General features: G+C 35.8%; 3 protein-coding genes across 4 annotated transcripts; 1 reads left to right on the top strand and 2 right to left on the bottom strand.

The window, feature by feature from the left end:
- Positions 1 to 146: 146 nt before the first annotated feature.
- Positions 147 to 980, bottom strand: LOC6641382 (INO80 complex subunit C). Its single transcript, XM_002064163.4, has 2 exons — positions 755 to 980; positions 147 to 684 (listed from the first exon to the last, which is right to left on the bottom strand). The coding sequence occupies exons 1-2, from the start codon at positions 885 to 887 to the stop codon at positions 485 to 487; spliced, it is 333 nt and encodes a 110-aa protein (XP_002064199.1). The 5' UTR covers positions 888 to 980; the 3' UTR covers positions 147 to 484.
- A 294-nt stretch (positions 981 to 1,274) lies between these two features.
- On the top strand, positions 1,275 to 7,987 carry LOC26528842 (protein yippee-like). 2 transcript variants are annotated; one of them, XM_023175219.2, is made up of 3 exons: positions 1,275 to 1,442; positions 5,944 to 6,229; positions 6,596 to 7,987. In XM_023175219.2, the coding sequence occupies exon 3, from the start codon at positions 6,852 to 6,854 to the stop codon at positions 7,194 to 7,196; it is 345 nt and encodes a 114-aa protein (XP_023030987.1). In that variant the 5' UTR covers positions 1,275 to 1,442; positions 5,944 to 6,229; positions 6,596 to 6,851; the 3' UTR covers positions 7,197 to 7,987. The 2 variants fall into 2 exon arrangements, with proteins under 2 accessions (XP_023030987.1, XP_023030988.1); XM_023175220.2 differs by lacking the exon at positions 1,275 to 1,442 and adding an exon at positions 3,050 to 3,082.
- A 3,635-nt stretch (positions 7,988 to 11,622) lies between these two features.
- Positions 11,623 to 12,625, bottom strand: LOC6641384. Its single transcript, XM_002064165.4, has 2 exons — positions 12,497 to 12,625; positions 11,623 to 12,425 (listed from the first exon to the last, which is right to left on the bottom strand). The coding sequence occupies exon 2, from the start codon at positions 12,417 to 12,419 to the stop codon at positions 11,850 to 11,852; it is 570 nt and encodes a 189-aa protein (XP_002064201.1). The 5' UTR covers positions 12,420 to 12,425; positions 12,497 to 12,625; the 3' UTR covers positions 11,623 to 11,849.
- Between the last annotated feature and the right edge of the window lie 681 nt (positions 12,626 to 13,306).

Genomic DNA, 13,306 nt, shown 5'->3' on the forward strand with positions numbered 1-13,306 from the left:
ATACATACATATAAATATATTAATAATTATTATTATTACAATTAGTCGTCGTATAGAAGGAAACAATAAATTTAAAATAAAACAAGCAAAAGACAAAAGTTTTTCAATTACTTTTCAAACAAAGAAAAGTAGTTAATTGTTTATAATTTTCGCACTCTTTCTTACTTTTGCTGTTGTCTCATTCTATTATACGCGTTTGTTTACATTTTGGTTAATTTTAAATTGGAAGGTCGTTACGAAAATTTACTTTTATGGTGGTTTTTCGAGCTAATTAATTGCCATGCTGTCATTCAGGCTCCATTGTGGGGGAGAGGGAGGGTAGGGGTAATGATAATTTCAAGTACAAGTACATACAACTTCCTAATGCCCCCTTTAGTTGTGGTTCGACGATGAATATTTATGAGAATTCTTTCTAATTTATGCATATGTACATTGGTATATAGGTTGACTGGCCCCTCAACTCCCCTCCCCTCATCGGTTGGGATTAACCCACAGCACTTGTATAACCACGCACAGTCAGATAACCATTAATTATATCCGATGGCATGTGCTGCATGGAGGCATATTCCTCGGCATTGGCATAACGTAATTTTGTATGCGGATCGGCATAGGGTGCCGGTAATCCACTTATATCGGAATACTTCTTGGCTGGTATTAACGAGGGCGGTGCATTAAGTGTGAAATCTGTGTGTATGTGTGTCAAATATCAATTATTGAATGAACGAATGCAGGATAATTGCCATTTAATACTCACAGGTCGGCGTATCGGAGGATTGTTTTTGATTTTTTTCCATATTACTGATTTGCCGCAGAGGGCGGTAGACACAGTTTTTGGGAAAGGCAAATGGCCGTTTGAAAGAACGTTTTGGTTTAGCTGTTTGTTCCATTTGTTCAAAAAAAAAAGAAAAACTAATACAAATTAAAAAGATTCCTTAGTTAACATTCGTTTGTTTAGATGCTTTGTTTTTATTTTTGCTTAGTGTGACCAAATTGGGTTAGGAAAGAAAGGAAAAAGAAGTCCATTAAAATTATTTTAGCACTTACGCCTTGCATAAGTAAACAAATCTCATTTTATATAGACGAACTAAATTCGGGTGCACAAATATATCTTTGTTTTATAATTTTCAATGTATTTCAGTAAGACGTTTTAGATTGGCGCGATTTGTTTTGAAAAATACTGACTTATCGATAACTTCTTGAAACATCTGTTTGTGGTCACACTCACCAGACAGAATAGGGTGCACAAATAGGGGGTGCAGCAGCAGCCAGCAGGCAGCAGCTAACAAATCAACAACAACAACAAACAACAAAAGAGAATTAGCCACAAAATCCAAAAAGATAAAGGGAAAAAAATCGAATTTGCTGTAAGAATGATTTTGTGTTTGTAACTCTAACTAAGCCAGCAAAGAGGATAAAAAAAGGAAAGAAAATCAATTTATTAAGTAAGTTGTGACAAAAATTTGTTGTAAAGTGTGTCAATTGTGGCTTAACCGCCCCCCTCCAATACCCCATCTATTGCCCCCGCTGCCCCATGCAACAACGTTCTGCACTCAACTAATAATTGCAACGCAGAAAAATTTGTTTGTATTTGTATGCTTATAGTTCTGTATATACAAACGTTGGTGTGTGTGTGCGTGTGTGTCAGTGTGTGCAGATAGCTGTTTTTCGTCTTGTTCTGCTATTTTTATGCGTATATTCGGTTTTTTTTAATGTTTTTTCATTCTCTTTTTACATATGCTTCTTGTTCTTGTTGTAGTTGTGTATAGAAAAAAAATTGCGTCTTTTGGCAAACTCCAAACAACGTTCAGAGCGAGCGAGATAGTTGCGATGTATTAAAAGTTCATTCCTCTGATCAACCTCTCTCTTGCTCTACCTCTCTCGCTCTCTCTCTCTTATACTACCTATCTTCTTCTCAACCTGTGCGTGTGTGTGTGTGTGTCCACAAACACAGCTGACTTTGTTTATGCTATGCTTTACCACTCTCCCTCTCCCTTCTCATCATGTTTTCACTCAAAACATGTATTCTCTCTCTCACTCTTTCTCTGTTGCCTCTATATTCCATCCCCTTTCTATGCTGGCCTCTCTCTTTCACTCCCACACTTTGTTAGCATCGCAACGCAATAAATTTTTTCTGATAAGACTTTTTTTTTTGTTATTCTGTTTCATCAGCTGTTCAGTTTGTTTTCATGTATGTATTGCTTTATTTTTGTTTTTTTTTCGCCATTTGTTTGTTTTCTGATAAGAACGGTCACCTATTTTGTTATATTTTTTTGCTATCTTTTGTTGTTGTTGTTTCTGAATAAATCAAACAGCGTCGCCATTGACGTTATTGACCCCAAGCAAAACACCAACAACAACAGTAACAGCTACAAAATTGTCCCAGGGGGTCGTGCAAAGGTTTGGTCGAGGGGTTGGCCGGGGGGAATTGGTACTTTCAGTGATTTGCTTCTTTTGGTTTTAATAATAACAAAAGGACAGACAGGGTAAAAAGAAACCAAACAACGCAAAAGTTCTATTGACTTTGACAAGCAAAGAGCAAGAAAGAAAGAAAAAAACTGAATTGTTAATACTTAGCACACCGACGCGCAGTTACCCTTCACTCAATTTATCAATTGAGCTTTGCTTATACATATATGTCATAACCTTTGCGATGGAGCATAGAGAAACCGTTATGAATTATTAAGCCAGCAACAACTTACGAAGCAACGGTAATTTCTGCTTCTTCTTTGAATTACAAATGTTATTGCATTTGTCCTTTGTGTGTGTGTGTGTGTGTTGTCTGCGCGCTGCTTTGCTGCAACGACACGACGCGACGCGTCTACTTATCGTCAGCGTCGGCATTAACGCCAACGTCGCCGTAAACGTTAGCAGCAGCAGCAGCACTGTTGCTGCTTTGCTTTTGCTCAACACTTTCAAACGTTCGTTGCATATCGCACATATCGGGTCCCGTTTAGCAATCTTTCTTGATATTATTGTTAATTTTCTTCTTAAGAAAAAAAAAAAGAACATAAAACAAATAAGAAAATCAAACCAAGTGGAAGGGCTTTTAATTATAATTAATAGACATCAGAGAACACAAAACGTGAGTGAGTGAAACAAAAGCTGTTTGTTTATTTTTGTTGTGTTGCCTGTTTTTTTTTATCTTTGTCGCTTTTGCCAATATTCGTTAGTTCTTTTTGTTTGTTGGTTCAGTGAACTGATGAAGATTTCTTAATTGGAATGCTAATTATTTTATTGACACGCCTTCAAAAGGCCGCCTCCCACTGCTTTTTTTTGTTTTCTTTTTTTTTTTCTCAATCTCTTTGTTGTCTGCTGCTGGCCAAGTGCATTTCCCTTTCGCTCACTAGCTATCTCTCGCTCGCTCCCTCACCCACTCTTTCGCGCTGTCTTTGTTCCTTACGGGAGATTTCTTTGTTCGGGAAGAGAGAGTGAGTGGGAGAGAGAGAGAGGGAATACAAACAAAAACAAAAAAAAAAAACAAAATATTGTTCTGGCGCAGACATCGCAGCTGACGCAGGCGTTATTTGCATCGGCGTCTGGATTATTTGGTCGTTGTGATTGAGTGCAGAACGTGGATCTCGGCAGACGTGGCCAGGAGCAAGACCAGCAGCAGTTGAAGTTTATAATTATTATAAAACCTTGAGACTTATATATATATCGCCGGTTATAACGGTAAAGTGTTATAAGAAAATCTAATTCCTGCCTTAGGTGCGGGGATATTTTTCATAAAAGGACAAACCTAACCTCTTTGTCCTTGTACCAATTGGAAAAAGCAACTTTTTACCAACATCTTAAACAAAAATCTGGCATAAACGAACTTCTTATTGGCGTCGGATTTGACATTTCTTATCAGACATATTCGGTCTAGTTTTTAGTCAAAGATTAAAATTATTTCAAATAATTTGATCGTTAAAAAGGCCAGCAATCTTTTATTTCTTCTTTTTATCAAAATACGCTCTTTTGACGTTTTTTCCATTTCTTTTTTTTATTTCCATTTCATTCAAAAATATTACCTTAAAATATTTGTCAGCAATAATAGACAAAATTTGATTTAACCTTCAAGATTTCTTGAATTAGAAATCTCTTTTTAAATTTACCCCTTTTAATAATAATCAGATCATAAAAAGAATTCCACAAAAATATCTGTCAAATATTAAATTGTTTTGAGATCTATCCAATAAAGAAGAAATTAAAGAAATCCTTTAGTTAAAGACACGAAAACTTAATCAGTTAATCCTTTCGAAAACGAATTAAAATATGGCCTAAAGGCCAAACTAATTCTAAAAAATTTAACAGTTCAGGTCATTGAATTCTCGAGGATATTTTCGATTGAAAAATAAATTGTGATGGGTATCAAGGACCAAATTGTTAGTCTATGTAAACCATAGTTACATCATAAAAGAGAACAGATACATAAATATATGGATTTAATATATAATTATATAAATATATGTAAATACATATGCATAATGATTAGCCACCTCAATTGTCGTTTGACCGACTTTTCCCATATAATGTGAATTTCTACAAGTAAAGAAAACAGACAAACACATAAATCAATGGAATTAAATATGTATGAATGAATATATGAGTGGAGAGACTGACTGTATGACTGACTGATTGAATACAATCATGAATCTCGACCAAAATCAAATGTAAAAATGTGGCCACATTTCAAATTTATCCGACAAAGTGATTATGGCGCAGTCATTTAGCCAAATTACCTGGCCAATACTTTGACTCACTGACTGACTGACTGACTGACTGACTGATTGACTGACTGAGTAGAATAAAGTGGAGTGTGATTCATGGCAATCAAGACAATGAACATTGTTGGTCTAATGGAGACTATCTATGGGCCCGGCCAGCTGTTTACTGCAAAATTCATCACCTATAATGTACTTGGTGAAATTTTGTTGTTGTTGGTGTTGTTGTATATTTTGCCTAATGTGAAATGACGCGACTGCGCCCATAAATCATTTAGCACCCACTCCCCCCTCACAGCCAACCAACCAACCAACCAACCATCCAAAAAAGGCGCTAATAGGAAGAATGTCGACACCATCATCAACAACATGATTATCGTCAGCATATTATCTTCAGTTTGATCATAAAACAAAGGATTATTCATATATCATTTCCATCGATTTTCAAATTTTTCCTTTGAATGTGATTTTGTGGAAATTCGAAAAATATTTGAAAACTATAAAAACTATCAAAAATGTCGGATACATAAATACATCTTCTAAATGCATTTGGTAATCTGGAATGCGAGGTTTAACTCAAAAGTTGTCTCCTCTTGTGTTTGAAGGACAAAAGTTTCTTTGGAACTTTCTTGACTTTTGTGATCATTTTTTTTTCCAAGAATTTGTTTGTTTGTTCTCTCTTTTACGCTAAGCCTGCTAGGTGTTTGGAAAGAATTCAGTTATTGGATGTATATTGAGATATAAGCCAATATACATACTTACATATAGATATATGTATGTATGTGTGTAGATAATATAATATAAAATGGTCACCTAACCACCATTCCAGCAAACAAACGAAGCCACCCACCCATCCAACCATTTATCCACCTACCAAACACAAACACTGCTGGCAGGCAACTTGTGGTTTTTATTGTTGTTGTTGTTGTTGTTGCTATTGCTGTTGTAAATTCTGCCCACGGTATTGCTTACGTTCAGGGGGAACCAATAATAATTACCCATGTGGTTGGCATATGTGTATTGTCTGTTGTTGTTGCGTATATATATATATATGTATATAGATTGTCTGGAATTGGCAAATGAAAATCAATATTGAAAGCCCCCATAAACCCAGACCCAGACCCAGACCCGATACTAGACTGATATATACAAATGTTTGCTGAATGGATACATATATATGTAACTATAGAATTTCTGTTAACATTTAATTTATCTCGTTTGTCCGTTTACTTTACAGGCGAGAAAGGAAATCTGATCTGGGGAGACTGGAGAAAGCAAAACTCATTATTATCGTCTGCAATTGGTCAAGAGCAAGTGAGAGCTGTAAGCCCAATATAAACCGTTCAATGACAGCGGCCGCAGCAGCATTTGCTGTTGCTTCTGTTGTCTTCTGTGCGGCTTTTGTGACGTGGTCGTCGTGGACATATTCGTTGTCGTCATCTCTGTTGTCCGCCCACAGTTAACACGTTCAGTGTTGGACTAGAAGTGCTCTGAGCAAGAGCCATCGAAGGATCTCCAAGAAGGTAAATACAAGAAGAAATGGTAATACAGTTTGTCCCACATTAATAGAATCATCTTTGGTGGGGTTTCTAGGAATCAATTTGTTATTAAAAACGATTAGGAGAAGAAGTTCTTGCCTCCTGAAGTAGTCAATAAATGGTCCAAAAAGTCGTCATAGGGTTAAAATGTCGTCCTCAAAGCCAAGTTACGAAAACAATGATTACTTTTCTAGTCTATTGCTTACTTTAAGGGGCGTCGATGATGATTAAAGCAATTTGTTTTGACTTTAGAAAGAAAATTAGATGAAAAACCATGAGAGATGTGCCTATTCATGTGAACCATGCTGTCTTCCTTGGCAATGCATTTAATTTCTTTTCCTTTTTTTGCAGAGGGTGAAAGCAAACTGATCAGCCGAACCACACGCCCAGCCAGTTAACCAGCCACGCCAGCCAACTAAACGAAAATCAACCAACCAACCAACCAACCAACCAGCCAGCTAAACCAAGCCAAGCCAAGCCAAGCCATTATCAAGTGCACCCCATTTAGTTGGTTTCTTCTTCTCGTTAGAAAAACAAAAACAAAAAGATAAATAACTATTGCTACTGCTAATCAATCTGTGTTAACTGTGTTAAGCAACCGCACACAATGGTGAAAACGTTTCAAGCCTATTTACCGTCCACCAATCGGACCTATTCATGTGTTCACTGCCGTGCTCATCTCGCCTCCCATGACGAGCTCATCTCGAAATCATTTCAGGGCAGTCAGGGTCCAGCGTATCTCTTCAATTCGGTTGTGAATGTGGCCTGTGGCCAGACCGAGGAGAGAGTCCTGCTAACGGGTCTTCATGCTGTCGCCGATATCTTTTGTGAGTGCTGTAAAACGCCATTGGGTTGGAAATATGAGCACGCCTATGAATCGTCACAGAAATACAAAGAGGGTAAATTCATTATCGAATTGGCCCACATGATAAAGGAGAATGGTTGGGATTGAACGGCTGAAAGCGGCAAGCGATGGCGGCGGCAAACAAAACAAAAAAAGGATATAATGATGTTCGGTGTGTGCGTGCGTGTGTGTATATGTATTTTTTTTTTTCGAATGAATGATTGTATTGGCAAAGGACAACAACAACAACAACAACAACAACATAATATACACAAGCGTGGATAACGAGTGATCATAAGGAGCAGCAGCAGCAGCGGCAGGAGCAGCAGAGGCAGCGGCGGCGTCGGCAAATGCAAAGGGCTAGAGCGAGATAGCGGGCAAAAGTGCAGAAATATATACATATACACGCCACGTTGGTCAATTCAGAAAGAGAGAGAGAGAGAGAAAGAATAGAAAGAGAGAGACAGTTTTAGGGTTAACACAAAAAACCATATACTATAAAAAATGCTATTATATAGTACATAACTCGTCGTATCTTATATAAAACAAACTCACAAACACACACACACAACTCACACACACACACACACACACTTACTCATTCATCCATTCATTCAATTGCTTGAATTTGGGCTTTTTAGGCGAATAAAGCGATCTCCTGCGCAGGACGCAGCCTCTTTTGATAATGATAATGACAATGATCATGACGATTGTTGTTATTAGCGATTTATCGATTATCATATTGATATAAAAATATTGTCACAAACTTCAAATCTTCACACACACACACACATAAAAAACGCAAGCGAAACGGCAACAAAAACAATTTGAAAAACGTGTATTAAAATGAAACAAAAAACAAATAGGGGCAATAAATATAAGTACACATGACTGACAAATTTCAAAAATTTCAATATATATGTATATACATACATGCCCATGTGTATGTATTATGGTTTCTCTTCCATTTACTTAACGAAAAGGACCCTGTATATAAACTGTGACACTCATACGACATGTTGTCCGAAGGAAAAACAAAAAACCTTCATAGAGACTTTTAATCTAATGCCTCTTAAATTGGTTGTAATTTTTGTCTCTGTCTCTCTCTCTATAACCAGTGATTTTACAACTTGCATCTCTTTCACTCATTGCGGGTGTTCATTATATATATAAATTCTCCAAAGTTTATAGATTTCAAAACCAGATTCTATATCTCCTAAGTGACAAAATTTCTAAATTTTCTTTAGGAATTCTATTCTAAGATTTCATATCAGGGTTCTGGATACTTTCCTTCTCTCAAACCTAATGGAACCAAAATCTATATACATATGTATATGTACATATGTATATATATATTTTTCAAAAATTGTTCGAAAAACCGATTTAAATTGCATTCAATCTAAAGATCGACAAAAAAACAATCCTAGTCAAAAAAGAAATAAATTGTAATTGAAAAACAAAAACAAACGATAAGCCAAATAATTTTTGTGTTTTTTTTTTTTTTGGTATTTTGTTTGAATTTGACGTTTTGCAAGTTGCTTAAAAAATCAATAAATTTCTTATTGCCGAATTTTCATGTTGAAAAAGAAAAACAAAATTTGATCATATTGAAAGTACACGAAGATAACAAAAAAACTTGCACTGCCAAAAACAACAAGAATTAAACAAAATTCAAGACAATGCGAAATCAAAAAATCAGAAACGCACACACACACACACACACACACACAAACACATACAAACATAAATATATACACAGTGATAGACGTAGAAATACATAGAAACAGCTGAACACAGTGATAGATAGAAAAACAGATACAGATACATTCATGGCTCATGGATGACAGAGAGGGAGGGAGAGAGAAAGAGAGAGAGATAGAGATAGATATACATACAACCGATCGATGACCTACTTTATGGGCGAGCGGACAGTTTCCGGATTTGAGTTTTGGTGATGCAATAGCTTAGCGTTAGTTCCACCGGAAACCGGAAATGAGATGGAAACAGACACACAAACACACATACAAAGGCATAGAGATCCACACAAACCCAAACACACACACATACACAGAGACACATTTTTAACGTAGTAGTTATTAATGAAATTTAATTATTTAAATGCAAATTTTACATAGCAAGAAACACTCAGAAAAAAAAGATAACAAGAAACCGAAAGCATAGAATGGGATAAAAAGTAAAACTTCTTATATTTCAATTTTAAAAAAACCAAAACTAAATTTGTCAAACTTGAATTGTGTGGAATTAGCTAACGAAATGTGAAAGATAATACCGTAAACTCCTTACAGAGAGTTGACTTAATTTTAAATTTAACAAATATTTTGTTGTTGGTGTCGTATCAAAGGTCATGTCTCTCAGTTTTCTTCAATTTCTACACTTTTTGTTTTCGTATTATAATTTAAGATCTAGATTCGTTTTTGTTCTTAATGTGAATATTGTGTGGCTTAACACGATAAAGTGGGCGGGTCGGGGGCGTGAATGTGAAAGAAATTATATAAAATACAAGCATTATATGCGTTATATATACAAACAAACAAACAAACAAACAAAATGAAGAATATAAATCTATATATTTGTGAACAACAACAACAACAAATATCGTATATATTAGAAAAAGAAGAAGAAGAAAACAAAATGGAAATGGAAATATTTTTAAATATGCAAAAATAACTGCCAAGAACTATTCAAAGTTAAAAAAGAAAAAAAATGTTCTCTAATTAGTTATGATATACATATACATATGTGTGTATATATATAACTTTAATAATGAAATGAGAAAATATATATATAAATCTATGTAAATGTATATATTTTGTGGTAGAAAAAACAACAAGAAAAGAAAACAAACAATAAATTAAAACTTATATAAACGATAGACAAAACATTTAAGAAAACGAAAAAAAAAATATTTATTAAAAATTGTGGCCGAAATATCTTTTGTTTTAAAAACATAAATTGGCTGTACTTATTCCCCGAAATCATCGTCATCATCTCCCCTCCCATTCCATTCACTCCCCCCATTCAGCTTCTTCTTTTGAAATCACGAGCACAAATCAGAGACAGATATCGACACGAGCACTGGATACTTTTAGGCATTATATTCCATACAAAATAAAGTAATAAAAAACATAAACAAATTGAAACCACCTTGCATACATACACAACTGGCAACAAAAACTCAACTAAACTGTGTTTAAAACAAAAACAAAAACAACAAAAAAAGAAGCAAAGCAACAAAAATTAATATAAAATGAAATGTGAAGAAGGCAAAGCAAAGGAAACGTTAAAAAGCATAACAGCCAATTTATTATGCAAAAGCAAAAGATATAGATAAAAAATGAATCTAAAATATATTATATACATACATACATATATATGTATATATATATATATATATATATATATATTTAATAAATGAACAACTTCATTCAAGATTGCAATAAAGCGCATTTTTAGCTCAATTTTGTTTGCTCAACTTTTCTAGTTTTCAATTTCTTCTCGTTACGGACGTCTATGGTTATATTATAAATCGTAAATTAGATAGGTCTGGTGTTTCTTCTGCTGCCATTTGAGCATAGTAAATTCTCATATTATGATCGAGATTCGAATGGGAAATTTTCAATATTAGCAAAACGCGAGAAAGAAAACAAAATTGGGTCAAGATTCGATTTTTTTTACATTTTGTCCCAAAGCTTGGGAAAAGACGAATTTAGAGGCTGGATGTCTTCCCAACATTTGTAGCTCTTTCAATTCTAAGAAACGTTGCTGAAGAAAGTTTCTAAAAAAATTGCATATTTTAGAAGTTAGAAGCAAATGAAAAAAACATCCTTTTCGAAAAAATGGCAACTTTGATGAAAAACTTCCGGAAAAAATGTTGTATGAAACCATCGTGATAACTTAAAAAACTAATGATGCAGTTCGATTCGCAGGACCCAAAATAGGGTGAAACCATCGAATTTCGCCATGTCTTTTTTTTCGACTATCACAGGATTATTAACTTAATTTCTAAGCGGTAGCCAGTATATCCTTAGGTCTGTTTCCTAACTCTTTTGGTTAAAGAACATTTTGCAGCTTTTCATTGTTGGGATCGTTACGTTAGGTCCTTCTTATTCGTTCAAGTGTGTTTTTTAACAACACAGATCAACAGCCATTGTGCGGCAAGGACCTCATATCCTTTTTGTATGGTAATCTAGAAAAACTAAGGTCCTATTCAAAATCAGCAATCTTAAATTTCCGTAAAAAAGAGTTTGAGGTCCTTGTCGGCGTAAATAAGATGGATTTTGTTGCCCTGGGTAAATCGTTTCAAAGATTTACTCTAAGATCGATGTCCGGAGTCCGACAAACGATATCCTTACAAAGCGTAGATATTTTGGTCACTTGGAGGTGATTTTCTTGTTGGAAAACCAATCTCAAACTCACATTTTGTAGCTGCCTTAGGAACGATTCCGAATCAGCGTCTTTGATATTTTTCCTTCTTTCCTTTGCCTTCATAGCAAATAAATAATCAAAGGTGAAATGTGATTTTAAATAAATTGAAGATTTATTTTCGGTTTCATCGAACTTGAACATTTATTGGCTGTGTAGAATTTAATACAAGTTTTCGAAAATGAGAAGATAGTGTGATCAAATGTTCCTATTAAACGGCATTTCATTTTCTGTTCATTTAGTGTAGGAAGCTTATGAAGAGTGAAGATGTTAGTGTGTGTGAGGGTTGGTGTGTGTGTGTTGGTGTTGGTGTATCATTCACTTCCATGTATTGGTATGATAACACCATTTGGATGAGATTCCAGTGATTGGTTGTATTTGCAATTGAATGATGCGACGCAATTGCGCCTGACGACGATCCTCGTCATAGGTCTCTGGCAACGGATCATATATCTTGGTATTATACAGGATGGTCATCATAATGCCAATGGCAATGGACCAAAAACCAATGCCCAGTACCAGTTTCCAGTCCGGGGTGAAATGTTGAAATTCGGCATAGGTCTGACAGAAACTATGACGATATAATGATTTCTTCTCCTCCAACGACAGATTCTTCCAATCGCCCAATTCCTTTTCACGTACAGCGCAAAGTTCCGGTGTCACTTCGCGGTAGCGAATGGCCGGAAACGGAAACTCGACGCAATCGATATAAATGGGTGAACCATTGATACCATAGCCAACAACTTCACGATCTCCGCTCATTAGACGTGTGCCATCGTGATGAGTTTGACGTTGAATTGAACCAGCGGCCACTACGGCCGGACCACCACTACGGCACAATGACGAACGTAGTGTCTGCAGCTTGGACAAAGGACGTAGTGAAAGCATGTTCCCCTATGCAAAAAAAAAGAAGTTTCCTTTTTGTCGTATGTGTTAATTTTTTTTTTGGAATGTTTCTTTCTTACCTCTTTTGTGTTTTTTCGTATATTTTTTTTGTTTTTTAAATTGCTAGCAATTTGTTGGTGCTTCTCTATAAATCTCTGACTTTCTTTGCCCAGCTTTCTCTCGCTCTCTGTTTCCTGCTCACTCGTTTTTCGTTTTATTATTACAATTCTGGCAAATTGACAGCTGTATAGGGTTGTCGACAGGCCGTGATTTTAATCAAAAAACGGGGGGAAGGGGAGAAACGACAAACAACGGGAAACGAGAAACGGAAAAATGGCAAAAACGGGAAAAACTTCAAGTTGAAAAGTATCGAAAAGAAAAGCGGTTCTCCGCAACTTTTACTTGCTCTCAAACAGAAAAAAACGAAAGCTAAGAAAATAGCCAACTAATCCTTTTGCCAGTCAACGGCAAAAGAAGGAGCCAAGAAACGACAAGAAAAGAAATGACATGTGAGGGACAGGCCTAGAGACAGCCTGGGTAGATGGCTGGATGGTTGGATGGTTGGATGGATGGAGGGTAGCTCAATTCTGACGTAGGTCAATTTAATTTGAAGAGATTGTAAAGTTGAAATGCCCTGTATCTGTCACACGCCCAGTCAAGCCACCCACAAATCACTCCCTTCCCCCCTTTTGCCCCCTACACACACACACACGCACACGCTCAAGCGTAAAACCACCACCCAAAAAAAAAAAAAACCATCTGCATTGTGTCCTGCCCTTTTTGTGGATACACTTTAAGGTGTCGTCTCCAGACGAATGGTCCTGCATTTTGGCATCTAAATGGGATTGCAATGTTTCCTGTGCTTTAGTGTAAGCTAATCCGGAGTACAT

This window comes from Drosophila willistoni, assembly GCF_018902025.1.
Source record: "Drosophila willistoni isolate 14030-0811.24 chromosome XL unlocalized genomic scaffold, UCI_dwil_1.1 Seg141, whole genome shotgun sequence".
Classification (NCBI taxonomy): Eukaryota; Metazoa; Arthropoda; class Insecta; order Diptera; family Drosophilidae; genus Drosophila; species Drosophila willistoni.

Excerpts from the sequence above, each read along its gene's own strand:
- LOC6641382 (XM_002064163.4), bottom strand. The coding sequence starts at position 887 with ATGGAACAAACAGCTAAACCAAAACGTTCTTTCAAACGGCCATTTGCC. Across the intron at positions 685-754 it reads ATCCTCCGATACGCCGACCT|ATTTCACACTTAATGCACCG; the intron begins GTGAGTATTAAA and ends ACATACACACAG.
- LOC26528842 (XM_023175219.2), top strand. The coding sequence starts at position 6,852 with ATGGTGAAAACGTTTCAAGCCTATTTACCGTCCACCAATCGGACCTAT.
- LOC6641384 (XM_002064165.4), bottom strand. The coding sequence starts at position 12,419 with ATGCTTTCACTACGTCCTTTGTCCAAGCTGCAGACACTACGTTCGTCA.